Below are 23680 nucleotides of genomic sequence, written 5' to 3' on the forward strand. Positions count from 1 at the left end.
TGATGTTAGTTAGTTGTTCTTCCGGCCTGTGTGCTGCCTGAACTGCTCCTGCCTTTGCAAACGCAGCGCTGATACTTGACCTGTGATCTGACAAATAAATTTTCCAGAACGAGAGAAGTCATTCGGCTGAATTTTTGATAACCCCAACCAGGCTCCAAATCTTGAACACGTATTCTTACAATTTGGTGACCCCGACGTGATTTGCTGACCTGGACAAAGAAAGACGGGGACGTCCGTTTTCCGGACCGAGCCGAAAGGACCGGCGGCGTGGTTCAGCATTGACAACAGGCGCGCAAACAGAATCAGGTGAGCAGACAACCTTTTGTTCTAAATGAATAAAATGTCTGTGATTGGATACTTCTAAAAAGATTTGTTGTCAACTGCAGAATTCGTCTCTGTCCATTGACTGAATAAGGTCGTTATAAGACCATTAAATTTAAAACTAAATTTGAAAATTTCCTGTTGATCACATGTAAAGTATAAGCACATACTCACACTGAATTCAACGTTAGGGAAAGTGAATAAGTGTCCATAGGTTTAGGGATTTAGGTAAAAATATATATAATCTTAGTCGGTAGAAATCCAAGTTGCAATCCGTGTGGTACGTAGATACCTCTGGTAACTGCAGTCCCACGTTTGCATGCAGTGGACTGGCAGTTTAGAATAGTGTAGGGATTTAGGTTTAGGGACTTAGGTAAATACATGAAGAGTTTAAAAAGGAATGACGGGGCTCACTTGAGTTCCCTGAGGTCGACTCTTAGTCTGTAGAAATCCAAGTTACAATCCGTGTGGTACGTAGATACCTCTGGTAACTGCAGTCCCACGTTTGCATGCAGTGGACTGGCAGTTTAGACAGTGTAGGGGTTTAGGTTTAGGTTTAGGTTTAGGGACTTAGGTAAATATATGAGGAGTTTAAAAAGGAATGACGGGGCTCACTTGAGTTCCCTGAGGTCGACTCTTAGTCTGTAGAAATCCAAGTTACAATCCGTGTGGTACGTAGATACCTCTGGTGACTGGGGTCCCACGTTTGCATGCAGTGGGCTGGCAGTTTAGAATAGAGCAGGGATTTATGTTAATCTTAGTCTGTAGAAATCCAAGTTGCAATCCGTGTGGTACGTAGATACCTCTGGTCCTGCAGTCCTACTCGTGTGATTCTTGGACTGGCAGGTTAGAATATTAGATGAAGAAATAAGGACACAGGGAAAGATTTGTTGTTTTTCATACTGGGAAATGTGTGGGTGGTTGGTGTAACTCCTGGTGTTTTACCGAACCTGGAAGCTGGGCGTATCAGGACTTGGAAAAGGACTGAGAATCCGACAGTGAAAAGTGTTTGACCGGATTACACATCTGTGGGGATATGTATTAAAGGGTAAAAGGGAAAATCATAGTTAAATGATGGTGGTATAAATACGAGAGAAATAAAACAATACGAGTGAACTGGTGTTATAAGCCTCAACAATCGAGCGCTGTATTCCTCTAATACAGTAGAAGGTTCTTGATTGGGTTCACAGTATTGGGCATTGAGTCCTTTCTCTTGTGTTCAAAAACCACGTGTGAATAAATAAATAACCTGTGATGAAAATGGAGGAAACCATAACGATATGGGAGAGGTGTAAAGAAGGCACTCTGGGTTTCGCCCTATTTAAGACTTATAAGAGACATATGGATAAAACCCTAGAAAAAGATAGGAAATGTGTAACAAAAATATGTGAAGTGGGTTGCACAGATGCAGGAAAGAGGAATGTTTGGAAGGGAGACAGATTCTCAACCAACAGGCGAGCAGCTGCAGGACCATTTTAGGATGGCGAGAAGAGGAAAAGACCAAGCGCATGCGCTCCTTGCCGTTAAGGGGAGATTTTGTGGAAAAGAGAAGGAAAGTGCAGAAAAGGCAGATGAGTTCTTAGCGGACTGTAGAACATTTCTGGGAGAAATAAATGCGGTATTCGTGAGTAAGACGGCAATGCAGTTGCCGCAAACCAAAGCAGGAGAAGAGAAAGTGCATGAGACCGGTTGTAAATCTAGTGCGCCTCCTCCCTACTCGACAGGCCCATATGCGGAGGCTAATCGGTTGTTAAATGAACCACATCAGATGCCACTGAGGCAAGGGAAAGCTACTAATCCAGGAGAATCTCAGGTTTTGGTAGTTCAAAAAGGGTTGTTACAGGTAACTCCATATCCACATGAAGAGAATGATGGGGTGGAGAAGGTTTCTGCTTTTCTCTCAGAGACGCTACAATATTTGGAGGACAGGCCCCAGTTGGAGCCTGTCGATTGGAGTAATCCAAACACAACACAGGGTCACTCGACAGTCGTAAAGAAGCGGCAACCCGAGCACAGACCTATGACCTCATTTAATGTAGGGGGAGGAAGAGTTGCAGGAGAAGAAACTTTGTTAGTCATAGCCCAGGCAGAGCGGCAATCAATCACCCGGCGTGGATAGGATGAGCGGGGGAGGCAGGTTGAGTCAGAGGAAGATGAGCCTGGCCCTGCAGATGATTGGGACGAGGAATTTCAGGAGCATGGAGCAGCGCTCGAGTCACAAAAACCACAGTCATCTACTCCGATGGAGCGCCATGAGACAGGGGTTAAGAGGTAATAGGAACAGATATTATCAGGGGAATGCAGCCAGAGCATATGTGCATCAATGTAATGATTTGAAGTCAAAAATCAGACGGGATGCTCAGGCCTCTCATCAACTACCACTGTTAACGGCTATTTGTAGAGACGGAAGTGAAAAAACAACATATGCGCCACTCGCATTGTCAGACCTAAGCATGATGAAGCTCGCATTACCTAAAATAGAGAAGGGTGGTGCAGTGTGGATTCGTGGGTTCCTTGCTCAGTGTGCGGGTAGTGTTCCCGGTTTGGGGGATCTTAGAAGAATTTTTGTGGCGTGTGCCTCACTAGCTGACCTCCAGAAGTTAGAGGGGGAAGCCAGGACCTCTGACCTCCCTGACGGGGAGCCTCTGGCAAATTGGGTGTCAGTGCTCTGGCCAAAGCTCAGACTCCAATATCCTGTGAAGGTGGCTACCACAGAACTCACTTATGTTCCCCCACACGACAGTGAGGGTGGAAATAGTTATTTAAGGAGAGTCGGAGAATTATGGGACAACAAGTTAGGGGAAGATGTCATGGATGATCACAGAACCAAGCTTCTTTTTCGCGGCGCCATAGAGTCAGCTGTCTCGGAGACAATGAAGAACCAACTAAGAGGAATAGTGGGGTTGTCTGTCATGAATTTTGATGCTTTGTCCTCACAGATTAAACACTATGTGGACCGGAGCAAAGAAAAATATGATAAGGAAAAGGGTGAATTAAACAATATTCAGTTACAATTGGCGAAAGCACAGCTGGAGGAAAGCAGAGAGAAGGTGAACCAGGGCAAGAGTGAAGCCAAACAGATGACCCAAACAGCGCCATCTCAGGGGGGAAGGGCCACCTCAATATGACACTTATCCAGACCCCCCTCCCTTCCCATGTGCGCCAGCCTGCCAGCAGCCACAACAGGCCGCGTACACTCCTCCACAGGCTTACTATCCCCAACCTTATGCCCCGCAACCACAACACATGATGGGGGCCCCACTGTACGGTGGCTTCAGGCAACCGAAAAGACAGTGGGGAGGGGGAAATTGTGGCCGAGTTCCAAACAATGGAGGGCAGTTTAGACAACGACAGAATACTTGTTTCAGCTGTGGGCAGCTTGGACATTGGTCCGACGCATGCCCCCATCCACCTCAGGGTCAGAGGCCTCAGTCCAACCCAGCTCAATACCCTTATGATATCTATCCACCAAAAGCACCACATACACTACAACAGGGTAATAGCCTGCGGCATCAGGCCCCAGGTCATCAGCAAATGCCATAGGGGTGCCCAGATCCGACGGCTGACGGTAACCTGTTCCCAGAACCCATGGTGACTCTGACAATCAACGGAAGAGACATTTTGTGTTCCCAAAATATCATTATGCAAATGACGAAGGGATGTATCACTGTAACATTCCCGGATGGGACACAGCAACGATGTGCCACACCCCACTCTTATGGCCACCAGTTGCTGCAAGCTGAAGTTCAACAGACGCTGAATGCAGAGGTCTGGTGGGGGAGAGTGGAGGACTATGATGGAACTGTTCTGCATGAGACTGTCCGCCGTTGGGGCCCATGGTTCAAGGTATTACACCCGACTGAACCACCTGCGGATCCTCCTCATTGCACGATGAACTATTCGCTGTCTCCTGATGAGAACTATGACACCCTGTGGAGTGGACTTGAGTTTGAAAGCGAGGTCCATGGACATCCTGCTGTTAAGGTCCGAGAGATCTATGTGGGGAAACAAGGTGTGGCAGCTGCGGTGGAACTAACCTCTGAGTTACAAGTTCTATATGCGCTACAAGAGACCTCTGCTCCTCACATCACCTTGCTCATCCAAAGCGGAGGAGAAGCTAAGAACATGGGGCCGATGGTTAAAGCGGGGGTTGATGCCACGGACTGGGTGCCCACTCAAAATGTTAACTTACATTACTCTCAGGCTAATGACATGTACCGTATTGCACATACCTCAGAAGTAAAACTTATACCAGAGAAACACATGCTAAGCCGCACACATGGTAGGGAAAATACTGACCATGAGAACACACAGCTCATGCTAGTTGATTTTCCTGATACATTTTGGACAAAAGGGGGAGCTGATGTGGGATTGATTCCAATGGCCCCAGTGGTAATTGAATTAAAAACCGGAACGGTCCCAATTTACCGTCCTCAGTACCCCTTAAGGGAGGAACAAATCGCAAGGATAGAAAAAACAATTGAAGGGTTGCTGCAGGCAGGTGTATTGGAGAGGACGGGGTCCCCCTGGAATACCCCGATTAACCCGGTCCCTAAACCCGGAAAGCCTGACTATAGAATGGTGCATGATTTGAGGCTCGTCAACAAAGTTGTAGTACCAACTCACTATGACACCCCAAATCCTTATACAATGTTAAATGCAATAGGCCCTGATAAAAAATGGTTCACCTGCATTGACCTGGCGAATGCTTTTTTCTGTGTCCCTCTAGCTGTGCGCTCGAGACAAATGTTTGCGTTTACGTATAAGGGGCGCCAATTTACATATACGCGGTTACCAGAACGGTTCTGCAGTGGTTACGGGAAAACGGCTTCAAAGTGTCTAAATTGAAATTGCAGATTGGGAGACAGTAGGTGAATTTTCTGGGGAGAATTGTGTCACCATCAGGGCAAGCTATGACTGACACACAGAAGTCGTCCATTTTGCAACATCCTCGGCCCATGACGGTTAGAGAAATGATGAAATTCTTAGGACTTGTAACATGGAGCTAGAATATTATACCTGATTTCTCGGTGCAGGTGGCTCCCTTGAGGGCGCTAATATTGGGTGCAGGCTATAAAAACTACTCAAAGCCTTTGGTGTGGACCCGGGAGGCGGAGACTGCATTTATTGCCACCAAGCAGGCTATGGCCAGCGCAGCCACGTTGCGCCCCCCTGACTACTCGAGACCCTTCCATCTGGATGTTGATGAAAAGAACGGATTTGTGAATTCCGTTCTGTTTCAAAGGGGGAGGGTAACATAGATCGTAAGGTTTTGATGTATTATAGTGGCAAGCTGGATAACGTGGAAATAGGGCATCCCTCGTGTGTCAGAAACGTAGCTGCTATTGGAAGAGCGTTGATTGAAACGGCCCATATAACAATGGAACACCAGACTGTTGTGCACACATCGCATGGAATAGTTGCGTTCTTACAGTCAAACGCGTTCACACTTTCCACGGCAAGACAATCAGTCATTGAAAATTAAGAGATAAGGTTGTGTAAGATTTAAATGAGGAATGAAGGTGATAAGGAATTAGGAGAGTTGTTGTATATATTGTCCATTTTTTGGATTAATGTTTGTAGTTTTTCGAGTTTTCTCCTAAATTCAGAGATGGGCAGTAAATTGTTGAGTGCTGCTATTGAGTGTATAGTGCACGATACACTTGATACAGTATCTTGATGATTGAAGCAAATGTCTGATCAAAGGAACATTTATAGCACCAGTACACGAAATATGGAAACTTGTTACAGACGGTCATCCTGTAATGTTCAACAAGTAGTACACCCTTACATTTGGACACGCTAACCATGAGAGGTTGGTGATCTATCAGTAATGAATGAATAGATTGGATCAAACTGAGCATGAGCTGAGTTGTATCTGCAAGTAACAGACATGTCTCCCACCCTCTGCTTTGCTTTTGGGCTGAAGAGCAATAAAAGTGGACATTAACACTGAAGGCTGGACTTGGAAGTTTCCAAGTTGAGGGCAAGAGGTATTTGTTGGTATGCGTTGATCCTTTTTCTAGGTGGGTGGAGGCGATCCCCACAAAATCAGAAAGAGCAGCAGACGTAGTAAAATGGCTGACCAGAGAACTAATACCCAGATTTGGTATTCCAGAAGTCATACGATCGGATAATGGTTCACACTTCTCGAACGCTGAACTACAAGAAATAGAGAAAACGTTTGGGATCAAGCATAAATTTGGGGCAGTTTATCACCCTCAGTCTCAAGGGCTAGTTGAGAGAGCTAACAGAACCATAAAGGAAGGTTTGGCTAAAGTCTGTGCTAAAACGAAGCGGACGTGGGTGGCAGCCCTGCCAATAGTACTGTATGGGATAAGATCATGTCCTAACTCTAAGTTAGGGATAAGCCCCCATGAGGTATTAACGGGAAGAAAGATGCCTTGTCCGTTAACAACCACTTTGCCTACCACTGTCAGCCCATTGCAGTACCAACATGTGGAAATATCTGACTATATGAGAATGTGTAATAATACTGTGATGAGTATCTCTCAACAGGTGACAGAGATCCTTTTTGAAGAAGAAGGAGAGTGTGCACCAGTGGAGGTGGATGACTGGGTACTACGTAAAGTAGCCAGACTCAGTTGGACTGATCCCCGCTGGGAAGGTCCATACAAAGTTGCAGAAGTAACTACGCACTGTGTGATAGTGTGCCGAGAGGGGTACCTGATCAATACAAGTTAACGGATCAGATAGCGGCCGGATGGGAATCATTGCTCCCTTTTTATAACTGTAAACAAAAATGTGGATCGACAAAATTATGTACATTTCAATATCCAGCGGCTCACCGATATGACAAGAGATGCTCTGGAAGGGGTGCACAGCCAACTATCGGCCACCTCATTGATGACTTACCAGAACCGAATGGCTTTGGATATGTTATTAGCTGAAAAAGGAGGAGTGTGTGCGATGTTTGGCCAAGCGTGCTGCACTCTTATCCCCAATAACACCGCCCCAGATGGATCCTTTACTAGAGCATTACACGGACTAAGAGCCATGTCTGTTGAATTAGCTGAACACTCTGGTATAGACGGCACCGTCGGTAATTGGTTTGGTAAATACTTTGGACAATGGAAGGGCTTCTTCCTGTCAGTTTTTCTGACCTTAGTAACCGCAATAGTGGTTTTTGCCCTTTGTGGATGCTGCTGCATCCCCTTTATCAGACAACTATGTCTCCGACGCATCACCTCTGCAATAGATGCTAAAATGCCCCTTGCCATACCAGATGGCTTTGTTACATGAAAGGATCCAATTGTTAGGGCCGGAGGAGATTGGAGAGGAGATAGGTATGGTAAGAACCGACTTCGAGGGACCTGAAGAAGAAATCCTTTTAGGTTCAACATTCCTGTCCGCGTGATCTGCTAACTGTTGCACACATCATATATAGTGGATGCATACACGTAGATGGTGTGATATTTCTAGGCTAGGATGTATTCTGTGTCTATTATACTCGGTTTAGATTTTTTGTACTGTTTAGGGATTTCCATGACTGCTGCATTCACCCGTATTCACTGATATAGATATTTAGCGTTTAGATTGGTGGTTTCTTTTGATTTTTTTTGGTTTACATAATGAATTATGTAAAAAGGGGGAATTGATAATCAAAAGTTATTTTCATGGGCTTAGTTGGGGGTTTTGCTGTCTTGTCTTGATTTAAGAGTTAAGTAAGGGGGTAAGCAGGATCTGCCAAGCAGGCAGACACGAGTCCGACAGGATGGGGAGTCAGTTTCTGTCCTGGCTGAGGAATGTAAGGTCTGCGGGTCAACTAGAAGATTTACCAGCCAAAGGGGGGTTAGAGACACACCAACACTATTCAACATACACACTCTGTTTACGATGTTTACGTTAAGTCAGGAGTCTGGACATTGGATGTGACCGGATCTTAGATGCGGGAGGTGGAAGGTCCTCCTCTACGCCAGTTTAGGGCCAATAGAAATATTTCCTTCTCTGTCTTTCAAGGGTTATAAAACATGATGTTCTTGCTGATGTTAGTTAGTTGTTCTTCCGGCCTGTGTGCTGCCTGAACTGCTCCTGCCTTTGCAAACGCAGCGCTGATACTTGACCTGTGATCTGACAAATAAATTTTCCAGAACGAGAGAAGTCATTCGGCTGAATTTTTGATAACCCCAACCAGGCTCCAAATCTTGAACACGTATTCTTACAACGTTTTACACTGTTCTTGAAATTATTCTTTGTCGACATTCCATTTCCACTCAGATCCCTCGCTCTCTTTCTCTCCTGCTTTGACCCCCAGCAGCAGCAGCAGTCTTTTCTGACATCATTCACTTCACTGACAATAACGTGGATGCTGCCGGGGGCTAATGGAGTCTTAAGGGCTCATCTAATTTACTATGTGAATTGTTGAGACCTTATGGCTACCGTGGGAGGCTGAACTCCACATTACTTTCTCTGAGCTGAGGGGTTTGAATGGTCATGGACGGCAATTAGTCAACATTATCACGGGTGTTAAGTGGGTTAGGCGGTGTTGTCAGAGAGAGGGAGGATCTGGGAGAAGCTTGGTGTAAGCAGCGGTTTTGGGACATAGATACTGAAAACGTATCAGATAGAGGTGTGTGTGTGTGTGTGTGTGTGTGTGTGCGTGCGGGGATGTGCACCCGCATCTACCTTGGTCGAGATCCATCCCAAACAGGGAGTTCTTGCGCCCAAAGCGGATGCTGAAGGTCCTGCCAGCCGAGGTAGTGCTCTTGGGGTAGGACACCTGCATGAAGTTGACGTGGCAGTTGGTGGGAACAAAGTCCATGCAGCCCAGCGGGTGGGGGCGCAGGCCGGCCTGCCTGAATGAGGGCCACGCCTTGTTCCTCAGCTCCAGGGCGAACTGGGGACACAAGCTTCGTTTAGTGAAATCACAACGCGCACGGCCGGCACTTCGATTCTATTCTTTAAAATGATGATTTCAAGTCACACGTGAATAAAGAATCTCGGGGTCTTTAATATCAACCAGTAGGGAATCTTTCTGTGTGCAACAGTTGGATCTGAGGCCAATGTATTCGTACCTGGTTGTAGCTGCTGATGCGCCGTCGGATACTTTCCAATTTGCTGTCGCAGATTTGTCTGAACTCGTACTGAGGCATGGTAATGACTCGGTCACTCTGGGAGATGAGCTGACTGCAGTTGCGAACAAAGAGGCTGTCGTCGCCAGAGAACGCCTCCAGGATCTGTGTGGATACAAGACAATGGTGGGGATGGATCAATCCTGCAGTTAAAGTTGATGAACTTGATTTACTTTATTATAATGCAGAGTCCAAAATAACATTCCAAGCAGCCCGCCGCCATCTGTGTCTGTCTGACAGCTGCTACAAAATGATTGGCAGCACTCTTTCTCAACTCACTAATCATCTTAAGATAATCAAACTACCTTGGCAGTGAGGCTGAAGCAGCCCTTGGGCTCCACCATCTTCTCCAGGACGTGGCTCTTGATGCCAGCAGTGCTGACGTACTCGTATACGACGCCGTGCTCCAAGTGGACGTTATCGACCGTCACGCTGACGAGCGGCAACTCATCACAGAGAGACAGTCTGCCCAGCCGGTGGTCTGCGGAGCACAACTTTCCCACGTCAGTATTTCAACTCCAAACTAATTCAAGCAAAGCATTTACAAATTGGGATTTACGATCCCCAAAACACACCGGACGGTGTTACTTCTCAGCATAGACATTGTTTTTCACCTGTTCCATTGGTGCCGTTCTCCCCCTCGGGGTCCGAACCGTTCTCCGCTGGATACGGACTGAAAGGGCTCTCCTCCTTCTCGTCTGCCCCCCGCTCTCTTTGGAGCTCCTCCACGTCCTCAAAGGTACGATACACCCAGTGACACTGCGGGAAACATGGCATTACTTTAATGTGCAGAAGGAAAAAGGTGAGATCAATGGAGGGGAGCATGGAATACAGATAATGAGGTTTTATTAGAACTAATTACTGTTGTGGGCATTTTTTGAATACAAAGATGTAGATGTGAGTGTATTTAATACACAGATGGCAAGAATCTGAAGTATTTCTAGATGGCCTGTGGACACAGACACTTTCCACCTTGCAAGGTATTCAGGGTTGATGCAGCAGCCAGGAATTGGCGATCAGTGAGCCACATTTACAACTACATCTACACCACGTGCGGTTACTGCAACAAGCCCCTAACAAGGCTGTGGGCCGGCAAAATAAAACAATATCCAAACAACCTCAACAGGGTTTGCTCAGTAAACAAATAAAATAAAGAAATTCAGCAGCAGGAGTGGAACTTGGTTGATGATGTGTTGCTCTAGGCTACCTTTTCTCTCGGGTAATTGTACCTACAGCTGAAAAATGTTCCACCCTCGCTTTAAATGGCCTGCAGCGACAACCAGTGTCAGCCAGTGATTTATGTGTTTGATCACTTGGCCACCCATTGTTGGAACGCTGATGAAATGAAGAAACATTACAGTGGCATAACACAAAGAATCCATGAAGTACGATAGATGTATTGCTTTTTTTTATAGGAACAAACATTGGAGCTCGAACTAACTGATTTTGTTTTATGTTCCGTCTCGGGACAGGACGATCTGGGTTACTGCTGTTCTGGTTGTCCCGTGTTGTTGGAAGACCCGGTTGATTTCCTTTCAAACCTACAGGCTCCTATTATTTCAAACACTCTCGATAAAAACTCAACAAAGGCCACGCGAATGAAGAAAGGATTGCGCGTCCTTGTTTGTTTTCACGCGTCTCCTCACCGCTTGGGGGGGGTCCTGGTGCGTGTGCTGCGCCGCAAAGTGCTCCAGGGCCTCTTGGTAGTCACTGTGGTTGACGTTGTTGCCGTTGACCTTGAGGACGACTTGTCCGGGCTGAAGCCCCGACCCCGCCGCCTCCCAACCTGCAAGTGTTGAAACAGGAGCAGAGGTCGGAGGTCACAAGGTGGTTTAAGGCACAATGGAGACGTAAAACAACCCACGTCAGGTGAAAGTCAGGTGAAAGTCCTACATTTGGTTTCTCTGCGGAAAGTAAACAATTACTCAGTTCAATGCCACAACACGCCGCCTGGAAGTCCAATCAACACCTTCCTCTCCGCCCTAAAAATACCCGTGCTGGCGTCGGCAATAATTACCCAACTCTGGGGCCATTTGACCCCATGCGTGGATATCACACTGGGGGACTGGTTTAGGAACTGATTTAGCAGAGAGGCCACAAGTGATACAAGACCCTGGGAACGAGAGGAGAGGGGAGAGGACTGGGGCCAAGAGGAAGCGGGGGAGTCCCCCGGCCTTAAAAAAAGAAAAGTAAAGGCATGAGATTGCATTCCTTGGATGTGTTTAGCAGCGGCTTCTCTCCCTGCGGTGTTGGTGTGTGTCCTCGCTTGCTCCTGCCTGGTTTACACATTTGGATTCATCTTTCATTGCACCTGTCATGACTCGCACTTGTTTCTACTGCGAGTAGGTGGTGAAAACATCTGGTTGCGAGGACACAGCGGGAGGAATTAGAACCAACGTGTGGGGAAGCTTTACTCTTCTTTACGCTTTGTTCTGATCACAGAGCAACGTGTGAGTGGGTCTTAAAAGCAGAGTCTATTAGGGGTTGAAATCCTGTCAGCAGCCTGTCTGGCAGACAGGTGGCCATAAAGACCTAATGGAGGCTCACTAAAAGCAGAAAGTAACAGGTGGTTGGATGCTAGAGTTACTTCATCTTTCCCCCCCAGAAGTCACTAAAGGTTTGCAATAACAAGGTCAAACTCCTACAAATGTGTTCACAGTATAGTGTTTGTTGTCTACTTTATTTTCACGTCTTTATAGCTGAGTAAACAAGGACTATAACTAATTAGTCAAATTTTAATTTGGGAGATAAGCAAGGAAAATCGTTTACAAATCGTTTATATTATTAAATTATTATTATTTTATAATGATAATTAGAATTATCCTGCCTGTTATTCTCATTTGTCAAATGAAGTCACTGACCTTTCCTGACGGCGTGGACATGCGGAGGGGCGGAGCCACAGAGTCTGAAGGACAGGCTGTCTGGGTTGTCCGGGATCTTCACAATCCTGGGAGAGAAAAGACCAGTCGGACCAGTGAGTCCTGAGTTCAGTGTGTGTACGTGTTTGTGCATCTTTTGCGCGAGTGTGCGGTTCCTCACTCCTTGGCCTTGGTGGCGACCAGCAGCCTCAGGGAGCGTCGTATGCAGAAGGCCTGGCTGATCATGGTCTCCACCTCCGAGAAGGGCCTGAGGAACAGCAGGTCCTCGTTGATGGTGAAGATCTTCCTCCCCACCTGCAGGCCGGCCATCTGGACGGACAGACGCACAATGGTGGTTATTTTTAGGCTGCAGCATGTTTACAGCTTCCTCTAAAGCCCCACTGCACAGCAAGAGCTTTAGGTGGCCACGAGCCTCCAGAAATGTGTGCAGCATTAAGCAGAGAGAGAGAATCCCCCAAGTATTAGTATAAGTTTAGTATTCGTGTCTCAGGGAACACTGCAATTGAAAATCCACTCAATATTTCCCCAGCCAGTCTTGCCATGTATGCATGTGATGAGCCCTTTTTATATGGGTAGTATAGAGATTGGCTCCTGGATACGATTAAGGTGCACTCTACACTCGAGTGTCCTGACTGCATGCTTATAAATTCCAGATTGAAGGGTGACTTTATACAAGTTGTATACACATGAATAACAGAGATGCTGCCTTATGCAACAGCTGCACACATACATGCTCACGTGTCAAGCATCCCTGAGCTACATAGACGGCTTTGTAAACCCCTATTTTCAAATGACGGAGACACAGCCGGCTGCACGTCATTTTATGAAGTCATCTTGCACATCTCTAGTCACGTGGTAAGAATAATGCTGCCTGTGTGTGTTGTGAGTCCAGGCTCCTGGGCACAGATCCGGTGGGGAGGTCTTGGCTGAGCTGAGCCCAAACCCCCCCACCTCCTCGCCCCCAGGGCTGGCTGTAGGAAGGATGTGTGTGTGTGTGTGTGTGTGTGTGTGTGTGTGTGTGTGTGTGTGTGTGTGTGTGTGTGTGTGTGTGTGTGTGTGTGTGTGTATACAGCACGGGATTTGCTATAACAGCATCATATAGTGAAAGAGCCCTGTATGTGTCCGTCAGCCCTTTTCGGAGCCCCCCATGGGAATCAGCTGAGCTTCATTCACCCTGCTGGCACGCAGGGCCGTGTCACAACCAGCAATCCTGTTATTGTGGGGGAACCAATGAGACGGGGAATGAATAACAGAAGAGGAGACCGGGGGAAGTGGAGAGGAGGGTGGAACAGGCAGAGGAAAACGATTGCCCAGATTACGACTTCAATGGAGCAGCAGTGTGGGAAACAACTGCAACGCGTTAAACAACAGACAGGGATGTCGAAGGTTGAATTTCAAAACCAGTGACACAATATGGATTACGGTAAATTAAAAGACTGCAAGGAAAGTAAAGGGTTTCCAAATCCCTGGATCTGTAGGAAAGGAAGAATCCACAAACAGCCAGGACATCGTCCTGCGTTTTCAAGTAGGAAGATGCCAGAAAAGATTGTCCAAATGGGACGCAGGTTTGGCTGCTGGTCAGATTTGCTCCTGTCCAAAAAGAACAAAGTGCTGGCTGATATGCAGCCGAGGGGGAAATCCAAGAAAAAAAAGAAAATTCTGTCACTGCTGACTAGCCACAGATATGACAAATCCCATTTTTACAGGCAGACCCTGAACATCACAAAATCACCAAAACAGACCATGTCCGACAGAAAGTCAACAATCATGCTGGTTGTAAATTCATCGTCTACAATATAAAATTGCAAACAATACTAAAGATTGCGGTGTGCGTGTGTTCTTTTTGTGAAGCCTGTCTAATGGTATTAAAGCCAATCGGAACGAAGCCACTGAGAAGCAACGCGGAGGCAGACTGACAGCAGCCGTCAAAACAGTAGACAGCCATTACCTCCTGGAACTAATGCCCCGGGGCGGGGAGGATATGCGTGTGTGTGTGTGTGTGTGTGTGTGTGTGTGTGTGTTGGCCATTACCTCAGCATGTGAACCCCTGGTGACGGATTTCACCACAATGGCCTTGTTTTTCTCCTCAATCTCAAAGCCGTAGTCTTCTTCCTCAGGGTGAATCTAGTGCATAGACAATCAAGTGATTACCACACTTACACGGGGAACGGGTTGTTAGTCTTAGAATGTCTTTCACTGTGTTCAGCATCACGAGTGAGTGAGTGGCAAAATAATTGTCATGGCATACAGTATACATTCATATTCGTTGCCCCTCTGGGTTTATTTTTCACATCAGGCCTTGTGGTACATCTGACTCTGCATGCTGTTGATAAAATGACCCAGTTTCTGCTGAGGACTCACTGAAGCTTTGTTTAAAAAAAAAAAAAAAAGATGCTCCTATGCACAAACTACCCGGACGTTATCGCAGATTTCCAATCTGTGATTGGCGGTGCGTGTCAGGTGTCTTTCTCCTGATGATGTTCTCTGCCTGCATCTCACTTTCTATTCCCCAGTGAGGCGAAGCTTAGTTGAACGCTGTCATCACCCGACACATTAGCGTGCTTCCATTAGGTAAGCTGCCGGGGCCATCTTCCTGCTGCACGGCCCTGATAAGATGGGGATCTCTGCGGTTACATCACAGGAGATGGCTGTGGTAAATAAAGAGTTCCTTCCCTTCACTTCAATAATAGCCGGGAGGGGAGGATTAGCTGCGCCAATCAAGGGGGTGGGGGGCTCTTCCACTTCTTATGGGAGGCCGGATAGCGAGTCGACGTGCTGTGGCATAAAGAGGGATCTAGTGATGCTTCTAGGTTTTCCCCAGTGAGAATGGACTTAAATAAACACAGCCTCTGGAAAGCATTTGTTCTGCACTTTAAGTTTTGGGAGATACTTCCTACTACTTCTGGCCTCTATGAAACATCTTAAACATCTCATCTTTTCACTTTAATCTCCCAGCTCATGGGTGAAGGTTGTTAAATGTATCCCGGATTAATAATGAACTTAAATATGTACTCATATTGCACAGTTTCAGGTCCGTACACTTAAATAAAATCCTCAAATGACGAGTGTATAATAATTCTGACTGCACTGATCGCCTCTCGTTAGATTAATCTCTGAAGGGACCTCGTCCCAGGTGGCACAAGACAACACTCATTGAGATGCATGCGGATCAAAGCGGATTCAAAAGGTGATTATTGTCATCAAAGCAACCCCCGCTCCCATGGGCCGAGGGGAAGGGGGGCAAACACATCCAGCTCCGGAGATCGGAGACAAGAACGGACCCACGTGCACAGCTTAAACAAACTGGAGTGCAGCGTAGTGTAGATGCCAGAATGTCAGTTCAATTAGTTGCAAAGTATAATGCAGCCCTGTTAAATTATCACACACACACACCACCCTGCATGTGTGTGAGCATGTATGCACGAATGAGTGATGCATAACCAGATTTATGTGGATAGATTGTTTTTTTAACCCATCTCCATGGATCGATTGTTTCCCATTTTGACCAAAGATTTCCCCTAAAATAAACAAATACAAGGATCCATGCGTGTGCGCGTGCCCGGGTATCAGCTCACCACCAGGGACTTGGCCAAGATGTTTTCGATGAGTTTGAAGTCATTGCGCTGGAGCTGCTTGCTCTTGGTGCTGGTTCCCTCCATCTCCTCGTCCGCATAGAAACGGAAGAACTGGGACTCGTCTTTGAACTCGCTCTTCTCCAAGACTGAGGAGGGAAAACGCACAGCGTGTGAGCAGAAAGCAGCTGACGGAAATTTCCAAATTGAATTATATTTCAGAAAAAAAAGGTTGCCCAAAAATGCATCTAGCATGAGCTTTTACCGTCCATTGATGCATGTGTGTTAAAAACCTGAAGTGTATTGGTGCTCAAAGCGACCGATTGATGCTCTTGAAAAATGGACTTTGCACTAAACGGGAAGCGCGAGACACCCGAGTGTTTGCCCATGAAACCGCCACTTCAATGTGCGGACATCTCCGCGCAGACAGGCAAAAAAACGGTTAACAAGCTCATTAGCTAATGGCGCCAGCGGGAACATCTGGAGCCACGACACATCTGGGTTGTAGCCGGCTCAGGCCGGGCCTGGAGAGGAACCCTCCGGAGGACACAAGGAACAGCGTTATCCCACGCAGACACCTGGGGCTCGTCCCCGGTCACCGCTGCTTGAGCTCACAAACATTCATTCAGGTTTCTTTGATAAGAAGATGAGCCACTGACACGAGGCCCTCGGTTACACTACGTGAGGATTTATTGTCCTCACAAACAATTTTCTTGTTTGTGAATTGCAAATTTGTTGTTGCTTTCTTTGGAACCTTGAACGAATAATTCTTCCCTGTCGGTTTCGCCAACAGGTGCAAGTGCGTCTTTAATGACAGTGACATGTGATGGTCACATCTGGACCAGAGCCGCAATGTGGGAGGCGGGTTTTATTGTGTTGGACAGAGCGGAGAACATATTGACCTGGTTTGTGTGGGTGTGTGCATGTATAAAATGATGCTAGCACAGGCAACTCAGAGCCGAAGCTACCCAGCTGGAGAGATTTGGCAAACATCTGGCACCCTTGGGTGAACTAAATAAAAAAGTGATTACACACACAATTGCATTACGACAACCCAGATAAAGCCCGAACACCCTGAAAACCGTTTAAAGGCTCATTCTGTTGAATATTTAGTCAAACAACTTTTTAGAGAAGTACTTCAGAATAATGAATTATGTTTGGTTTCCTCGTGAATAACTGGATTACGTAGATCAGAACGTTGTGGTGAAGAAAGTCTTCCCTTACTGCTACTTTCAGTATTGGTATACTGTCAAACGATGAGTTGTAAATGATCCATCTTCAGGGATCCTCCCACCAGTAACCTCATAAGACAAACAGCCACACACGCATGAAAAGAGACTCAAGGAAGACAAGGGCAGAATAAAAAAGCAGATCCCTTCACCGGGTGAAGAGAGAGAGGATGTGCTAAGTAAAGACTACAGAGCGGAGGAGAGGGGAGGTGTGCAGCCCGGCTGAGCGGAGCGACGGCAGGTTGTGACCCTGAAGAAGAGCAGAGCGGAGGGAGAACAGGTGACACCTTCAAACAGATGGTGGAGGGAAAAAGGCAAATGCGTGAGGATCTGAAAGTGAGGATAAAGTCACTGTGAAACTTCCTGTGAGCCGTTCCTTGTTTTTAAATCAGCAGGGGTTTGGGCTCCATTTAAGCCGTGGTACTGTTCACTACCACCCATGAAGTCTGCCTGTGTGTAACCTGCAAGAACACCTGTGCAGTACTTGTTAAAGGGTTACCAGGATCCTTCGGAAATCAAACCACTTCCGTTCAAACCAGAAGACCTAATTCAACTTCTTCATCCTAGATTCCAGTTGGTATGAGTCACTATACACACCGGGAAGCGATGTCTTCATGTTACTTTCTCCGTACTCCACCACTAAGTGCTTCTTTTAAGTGGGTCTCGTTTTACACGCAACACATTTGTGCGCCAATGAAGCTGGATGTTTCAATTCAAGACCTCAACCAGCGGTCCTGGTTCAGTGGAACGACCCAGACAGCAATGTAGTTCCGCTCTGGTTAGAGTACTCTGCTAAAGCTGTTTACGCAACACGCTGGGAAAGACGTCCGAGCTGCTCCGCTGCAACGTAGTCAGTGAAGTTGCACTTGCAAATATTTTCAAGAAAAGACTGCGTGACAGAGGAGAGATTGATGTTACATTTTTATGGCAAGTGTGCAGCCTCACTTCCTGTCGCCAGAGTATCTGATGCCATCGCAATTTTCACAGCTCTAGCTAAAATAAGTTAATTAGTGGATAATCTTCAGTACAAGCGGCTAATTATGTGCTTATTATCTGAAGCTTTATTTAACACTCATAGCCCCTCACGTCATTGACGGGGTTTTTTATCGTTTTTTATTATCCTGTGCCGACGTGAGGCATCGGGACAGAGGATGTTGCGCGTATACAGACTGTAAAGCACTCTGGGGCAAATTTGTAATTTGTGATTTTGAGCTATAAAAAATAAAATATTTTTTTTTAATAAGGAGACAACAACAAAATGAGTGAGGACAAGAGACACTCCCACAGAAGTCAAAGTTCCATTGAGTTCCTGTTATCTCATGCTGAAATGACGTGTGAGATGGGTGAACTGTACCAACCGTGGTGCATGAAGCCGTTGTTGCAGAGCCCAATGCCCAGCGTCACCGCGTCCTCTCGGGTCGAGCAGTCTCCCTGGGAAACCAAACCAGTGACGCATACAGTTGGTCAGTTACACCGTAACGCAACAGGCTGCAGCGCCTGAGCTTCTGTGTGTAGCTGGGATGAGGATCAATGCAAGGTGACTTTAATAAATGTATATAAAGACTTCGTTTAAATTAGGTTATTTGGGTGGCTAGTTTCATATACAATGGAATAAATAGCGAAGATTTATATATACACTCAAACGGGAAAGAGAGTCCTCTACAACGGGCACTCATTACCTGCAAGAGCAGCCAGTCGACCAGTTTGCTGGCAGGCACCACAGATTTGAAGGTTTTCAGATGGTGGTCTCTGTCCCTAGAAAAGAGCAAAATGAAATAAAGCATTTATAAAATGTGTTGCGGAAAGGTGAAAATAGCTGGTGGCCTCTTTTGTGGTCGACAGCATCATTCTTATTCTTAAATAGGAGGCGAGAACATTGAGTGAGAAAAGCCCCAGAAAAACATCCACGTTACGAGCTGAACACCACTGCAGTCCTCGTCTGCTGCAGACGGCCCGTTGTTCTACACTTCTCTTAACCCCGCCGGGGGAACAACGACTTACTGCCCTTTCCTTTGTTTTAACCTCCGGGCTCCTGTGAGATTACACAAGCACCAGCTTGGCCGCTCAGCGCGTTAACACGTGAAACCGGAAGGGTTAGGCGGAGGACGCGTGACTCGCCGGGTGTATCACACGCCTGTCAAATGAGTATTTCAATGTCTTAATCTTCTGCTGTGAGTGAGACATCGGGTGTGGCTGCAGGGGAGCGCCCGCTTTGTAAACCGACGCATTCAGAGGCGCACATATTGATGCTCCCAGGCAACGTCTGCTGATTTATGATTTTCTCCATCCATTGTCATCTACAGCCCGTGACAGTCAACGATTTGAGAAGGTTTATATCTATTTTATCATCGTTAGTGTTTTGTTCACCGGATTACAAAACCGCAATGCTTTGTCTCTTCACAAATATTCATAAAACAGATGATTTGTTATCATTTATGCTTCATTAAAGGCAATACATCCATCACGCCGACGTCAGAATTAATGGTTTCTACTTACAATTCCAATTTAGTGACGTCTTACATCATATCTTGATGCCAGGGCAGAAGGATTGCCTTTGTGTGTTAATAGGATTTGTACACCCCCCCTCACCCACCCACTGAAGCTCTTTGTTTGCGGCAATGGGAACCCCGGGGCACTTCAATCAGCGGGTGAGTGATGTGAGGAGAGATAGAGGGGCGAGGGGGGTAAGAGTAGGAAGGAAGGGGCGGCGGACCTTCGAATGGGAAACATATTTGTGAAGTATAGTTGACGCTGATGTTCGCCATGGTTTTGGGCAATAAGATTGTGCATAAGAGAAGACCTACGGACTAATGGAGAACTGTATGAGATTCAGAGGATGGAGCATGTTTGTGTTTTGTTTGTTTAGAGAGGCTGTCGTGGGCCGAACGTGAACCCTTCATGAATATGCATCCGTGCACCTGGAGAGAGGGAACATTAGCATACAGGGAGCAGGGAGTGTGTGGGGGGGGGGGCAGGTACTTACTTGATAACCGGCGTGTGGAGGCTGTGCAGGCGGCAGTACAGCCTGACGCCCTAAGAGAGAAGAAAAGCGCAGGCGCTGACTCACAGAGCGAACACACCTCGGGTAAACAAGCACAAGCGTCGCCTCGGGACACTTCAACTGATGACTGTGAAAAGACTTTCCCCTGGGTTGTCCTTTCAGGGCGGACATTTCAAAGCATTAGTGGGAGAGCATACGTGGGCCAACGTATTATTAGTTTTCTACGGAAAGGGATCAGAGAGTCCAGGGTGGGAATAAACCCGACAAAAAAGGGTTTATGTGTATGTACTAAAAACAAATACATTCAATAACGTATATTTGGAAAGACAATAGAGTTGACGTGTGTCTTTAGGTATTACCGTAGCCTTATAAACAAGAGTTCTTCCAAACAGCAATAAGTTGTACTTAACTCCCCATCACATCACTTTTTGTGTTGAAAAAAAAAAAAAAAAGGACGGTCAATGGCAAAAAAAAAAAAAAAACAGGACATCAGGACGCAATAATAAAAAAGAAAACCTCAAAGCCTCAAAACCTAGTTTGCAAACCAATGTGTGACGTCACAGTTCTTGTACGATATAACAAATCTTCAGTTGATAGATTCCATCTGTTCTTCTATTCCTTAGAAATTAGACATTCAAAAAAGATTCTACAATAAACTAATTTGTAAAATTATTCATAAGACTTAACGTGTACGTGAAACACATTAATTACTGTAAATCTTGTGCACAGATGAGATGAGGTATCGATGCTCATCTACAGCTACCTTGGACATGATGTCCTCCATCTCACTGCGGGCCTTGTAGGTGCCGTCGTCGTAGCGGAATCGGTACAGCACCTGCTCGTTCTTGAACTGGTGCTTGTCTGACACTGAAACAGCAGCAGGAGGAGATTGTGTTACATGAGCGGGCAGTAGAGCAAAGCATTAACTCAACAGTGTATTCTCTCCCTCATGGTACACATCTGTGGAGGGGGGGGGGGGGGTGGGGGGCAGGGGGCTTAAAGACAAGAGGCGAGGAGTTTGTGTTTGGGAAACCCAGCTGCATCTCCCCTTAAAAAGTCCATAATTGCATGAAAACAACAACAACAAAACAACACTTAAGGGAAAGGAAAATGACTAACATGTACACAAACAGATGCCTGTTGGAGAAGCTAACAAACGGAGGCAGTTTGCTTCCACCACAACAAGTTGGCATGTGCTCAAACAAGCTGCTGCTGCTGCTTTCTCTCAGTCTAGACTTCAAATGTCCTTGTAAAAACCCAAATATGGCACACAATTCATCATAGAAAAGTCTCAACAGTTGAATTCACAAGCGCATGAGAACATTATATTTTGCGGGATAAAAAGGAGATTCAAAGGGATTTTCAACATTCAAGTATGAACTAGCGCGATTTAGCGGATGCAGCGTGCGGTCGACCTTCTCTCTCTCTCTGCGTGGTGAAGCTACATGGACAGCTTCGCATTGCGACTCTCTGTGTGGTTCCCGTTTCCCTGACTAAGTGGGGACGCCTACACTTTGCCCGCTGGGCCTGAGCCCTCTACGCTTTACCCACAATGCCCTGGGAGTCATCGTTGCACCTCTTCGTGCTCGGAGGCTACTTTCCGGGGGGGATTTTCCACAGGTATTAGGGAATGTGGTGAATGAGGGTGGTGTTTGTATAAATCGTGTCTCTCCCTTCAGGAGTGTGTTATGTAAAAGGTTTTAGTCGGCCTGTGACCTTCCTGCTTGAAAGGTGGAGGTCAGACTCGAGGCAAACCGGAGAAGGAGACAACGCGAGACATCGTTTGCAGAAATATCCGATGAGAAGTAGGGGACAAATTCATAATCCGTTTGAGTCAAACAATTACAGAAGGAGAACATGAATCAGAGAAAAAACAAGATGACTAAACCAAGTTGACCTGATAAAGCAAGACACTCAAGATGTGCGTAACAGACAGAGAGGAACCCAAGATGAGGTCTACGATGCGGTTTAACCAGCGGAGAAAGAGAAATAAAGGGTTTAGCGTCGTCTCACCGTGGTGAATGATGCCATTTTCCAACAAGGCTTGTCCCAGGTTGACCCCCTCGTCAGGATTGCTGATCTCTCCGCTGTCGATCAGCCACGACACAAACTCACTGGGAACACCGAGACAAAGAAGCATACGTGATGAGGCCCGCTTTCCCAAAGTGGTAATCTGCTCGCTGACGGCGGGTTTGGTGCGTGTGTTTTTTCTTTACATTTCTGGGGGGATTTAAAGTGTCAGTGTTTCTTTTATTCCCGTTCATTAAGCCGCTTATAATAAACAAGACTAATACCAGACACCCCTTGTCCTGAGGGATAAGCTCTTGAAGGAAAAATGTTGACGTAAAATGTAAAAATGTGTGATATCAAAGCAGGCATAGACCTTTTAACACATTCGCATGTATAGATGTTGTGAAATTAGCTCAGTTGGAAAAAAGAGAGGAGGTGGGAGGATTCTTTTTTTTTTTTTTATACGGTGTTAAAGATCCAAAAGTGGTGTGAAAGAATATGTGCTCCAGCCAACAGATCTTGATGCATGGAGCGTGTCCGCGCTAGTTGTTGGATTCTGTTGCACGCGTCAAAGAATTAACGGTGAGGAACCACTAAAGAATGAGAGCGCACGTCACGAGTAAATGAGTTATAACCCAGACAACCACTGCCATGACTAGCAGAGTACTGGACCATTGCCCCCCAGCTCAATGTCGGCCATCAAAGTGGGAAATAAATCGGGACATTTATGCTTTTGTAGTCGCCGACCTGTAAAAACATTACATTGAGAACAACCAATCTGTATTTACATTGACAGCAGATAAGCAAACATGGTTAGCAGCACCGCTAACAGCTAACGAATGGAGGTTTTGTTTGGTTATATTATGGGATATGTTCAGTGGAAAGGCTCTCGGAAAATGTTAAATAAATAATACAAATAAAACAAATAAACATTTGGAATTGTTAATGGCTTACTAACCTAAGAGCAGTTGAAATAAACAAAATCTTTGTGCGACTCCCGCAATCTGATCCGTGATGCCTCCCAACATTTATGATCCGTTGCACCATGAGCTCTGATTTCCAAATGTAGCCTACGTGACACAAACGGGAGAAGAAATAGCCTTTCTGAGGCGGCTCTGGATGTTCACTACTAACGGCCTTCTGAGAACATCTTGACGCTGCGCAAGAACTTTAATACCATTTACTCTGTTTTACAAAATTGAACTACTTCAATCAGAAGCCCAGGCAGTAAAGCTACAGCTCATATTCGTGGAACATTTTAGAATACGTTTCTCATGTTTCTCCTTGCCACAGAAATATCCCATGAGCTTCGACCCTGCACATGCATTAACGGTCCAAATATAAGCGCTTCAGCTCCGCTCCTTCCTTCACGCCCGGTTTGCGCTGAACAAATGTTTGAAGGAGAAAATTACATTCTCCCCTACTTTGTCTTTCATGCTGCAGAGTGAAATCACTTCCCCAGATAATGATGAAAAGTGAATTGGAGAGACAGCAGAATGTGTGTGTGCACGGGAACAATTTTGAAGCATGTGTCATGAGAAATCTGTTCTCACGTGTAGATTTGCTCTCCAGCAGT

At 46.2% G+C, this 23680-nt stretch overlaps 1 protein-coding gene across 2 annotated transcripts in view; it reads right to left on the reverse strand.

The window, feature by feature from the left end:
* Positions 1–23680, reverse strand: part of prex1 (phosphatidylinositol-3,4,5-trisphosphate-dependent Rac exchange factor 1) — a 69093-nt gene that overhangs the window by 14884 nt on the left and 30529 nt on the right. For both annotated transcript variants that reach the window (XM_040194210.2, XM_040194209.2), the window contains exons 11-24: positions 22108–22208; positions 20858–20961; positions 20077–20126; positions 18773–18848; positions 18452–18524; positions 15868–16013; positions 14324–14416; positions 12453–12601; positions 12275–12360; positions 11060–11199; positions 10028–10172; positions 9719–9894; positions 9357–9518; positions 8968–9178 (exon numbers count right to left, since the gene is read on the reverse strand). In XM_040194210.2, the coding sequence (XP_040050144.2) occupies positions 8968–9178; positions 9357–9518; positions 9719–9894; positions 10028–10172; positions 11060–11199; positions 12275–12360; positions 12453–12601; positions 14324–14416; positions 15868–16013; positions 18452–18524; positions 18773–18848; positions 20077–20126; positions 20858–20961; positions 22108–22208 (1712 nt within the window). The remainder of the gene's footprint in view (positions 1–8967; positions 9179–9356; positions 9519–9718; positions 9895–10027; positions 10173–11059; positions 11200–12274; positions 12361–12452; positions 12602–14323; positions 14417–15867; positions 16014–18451; positions 18525–18772; positions 18849–20076; positions 20127–20857; positions 20962–22107; positions 22209–23680) is intronic.

This window comes from Gasterosteus aculeatus, chromosome 2 (genome assembly GCF_964276395.1).
Source record: "Gasterosteus aculeatus chromosome 2, fGasAcu3.hap1.1, whole genome shotgun sequence".
Lineage (NCBI taxonomy): Eukaryota > Metazoa > Chordata > Actinopteri > Perciformes > Gasterosteidae > Gasterosteus > Gasterosteus aculeatus.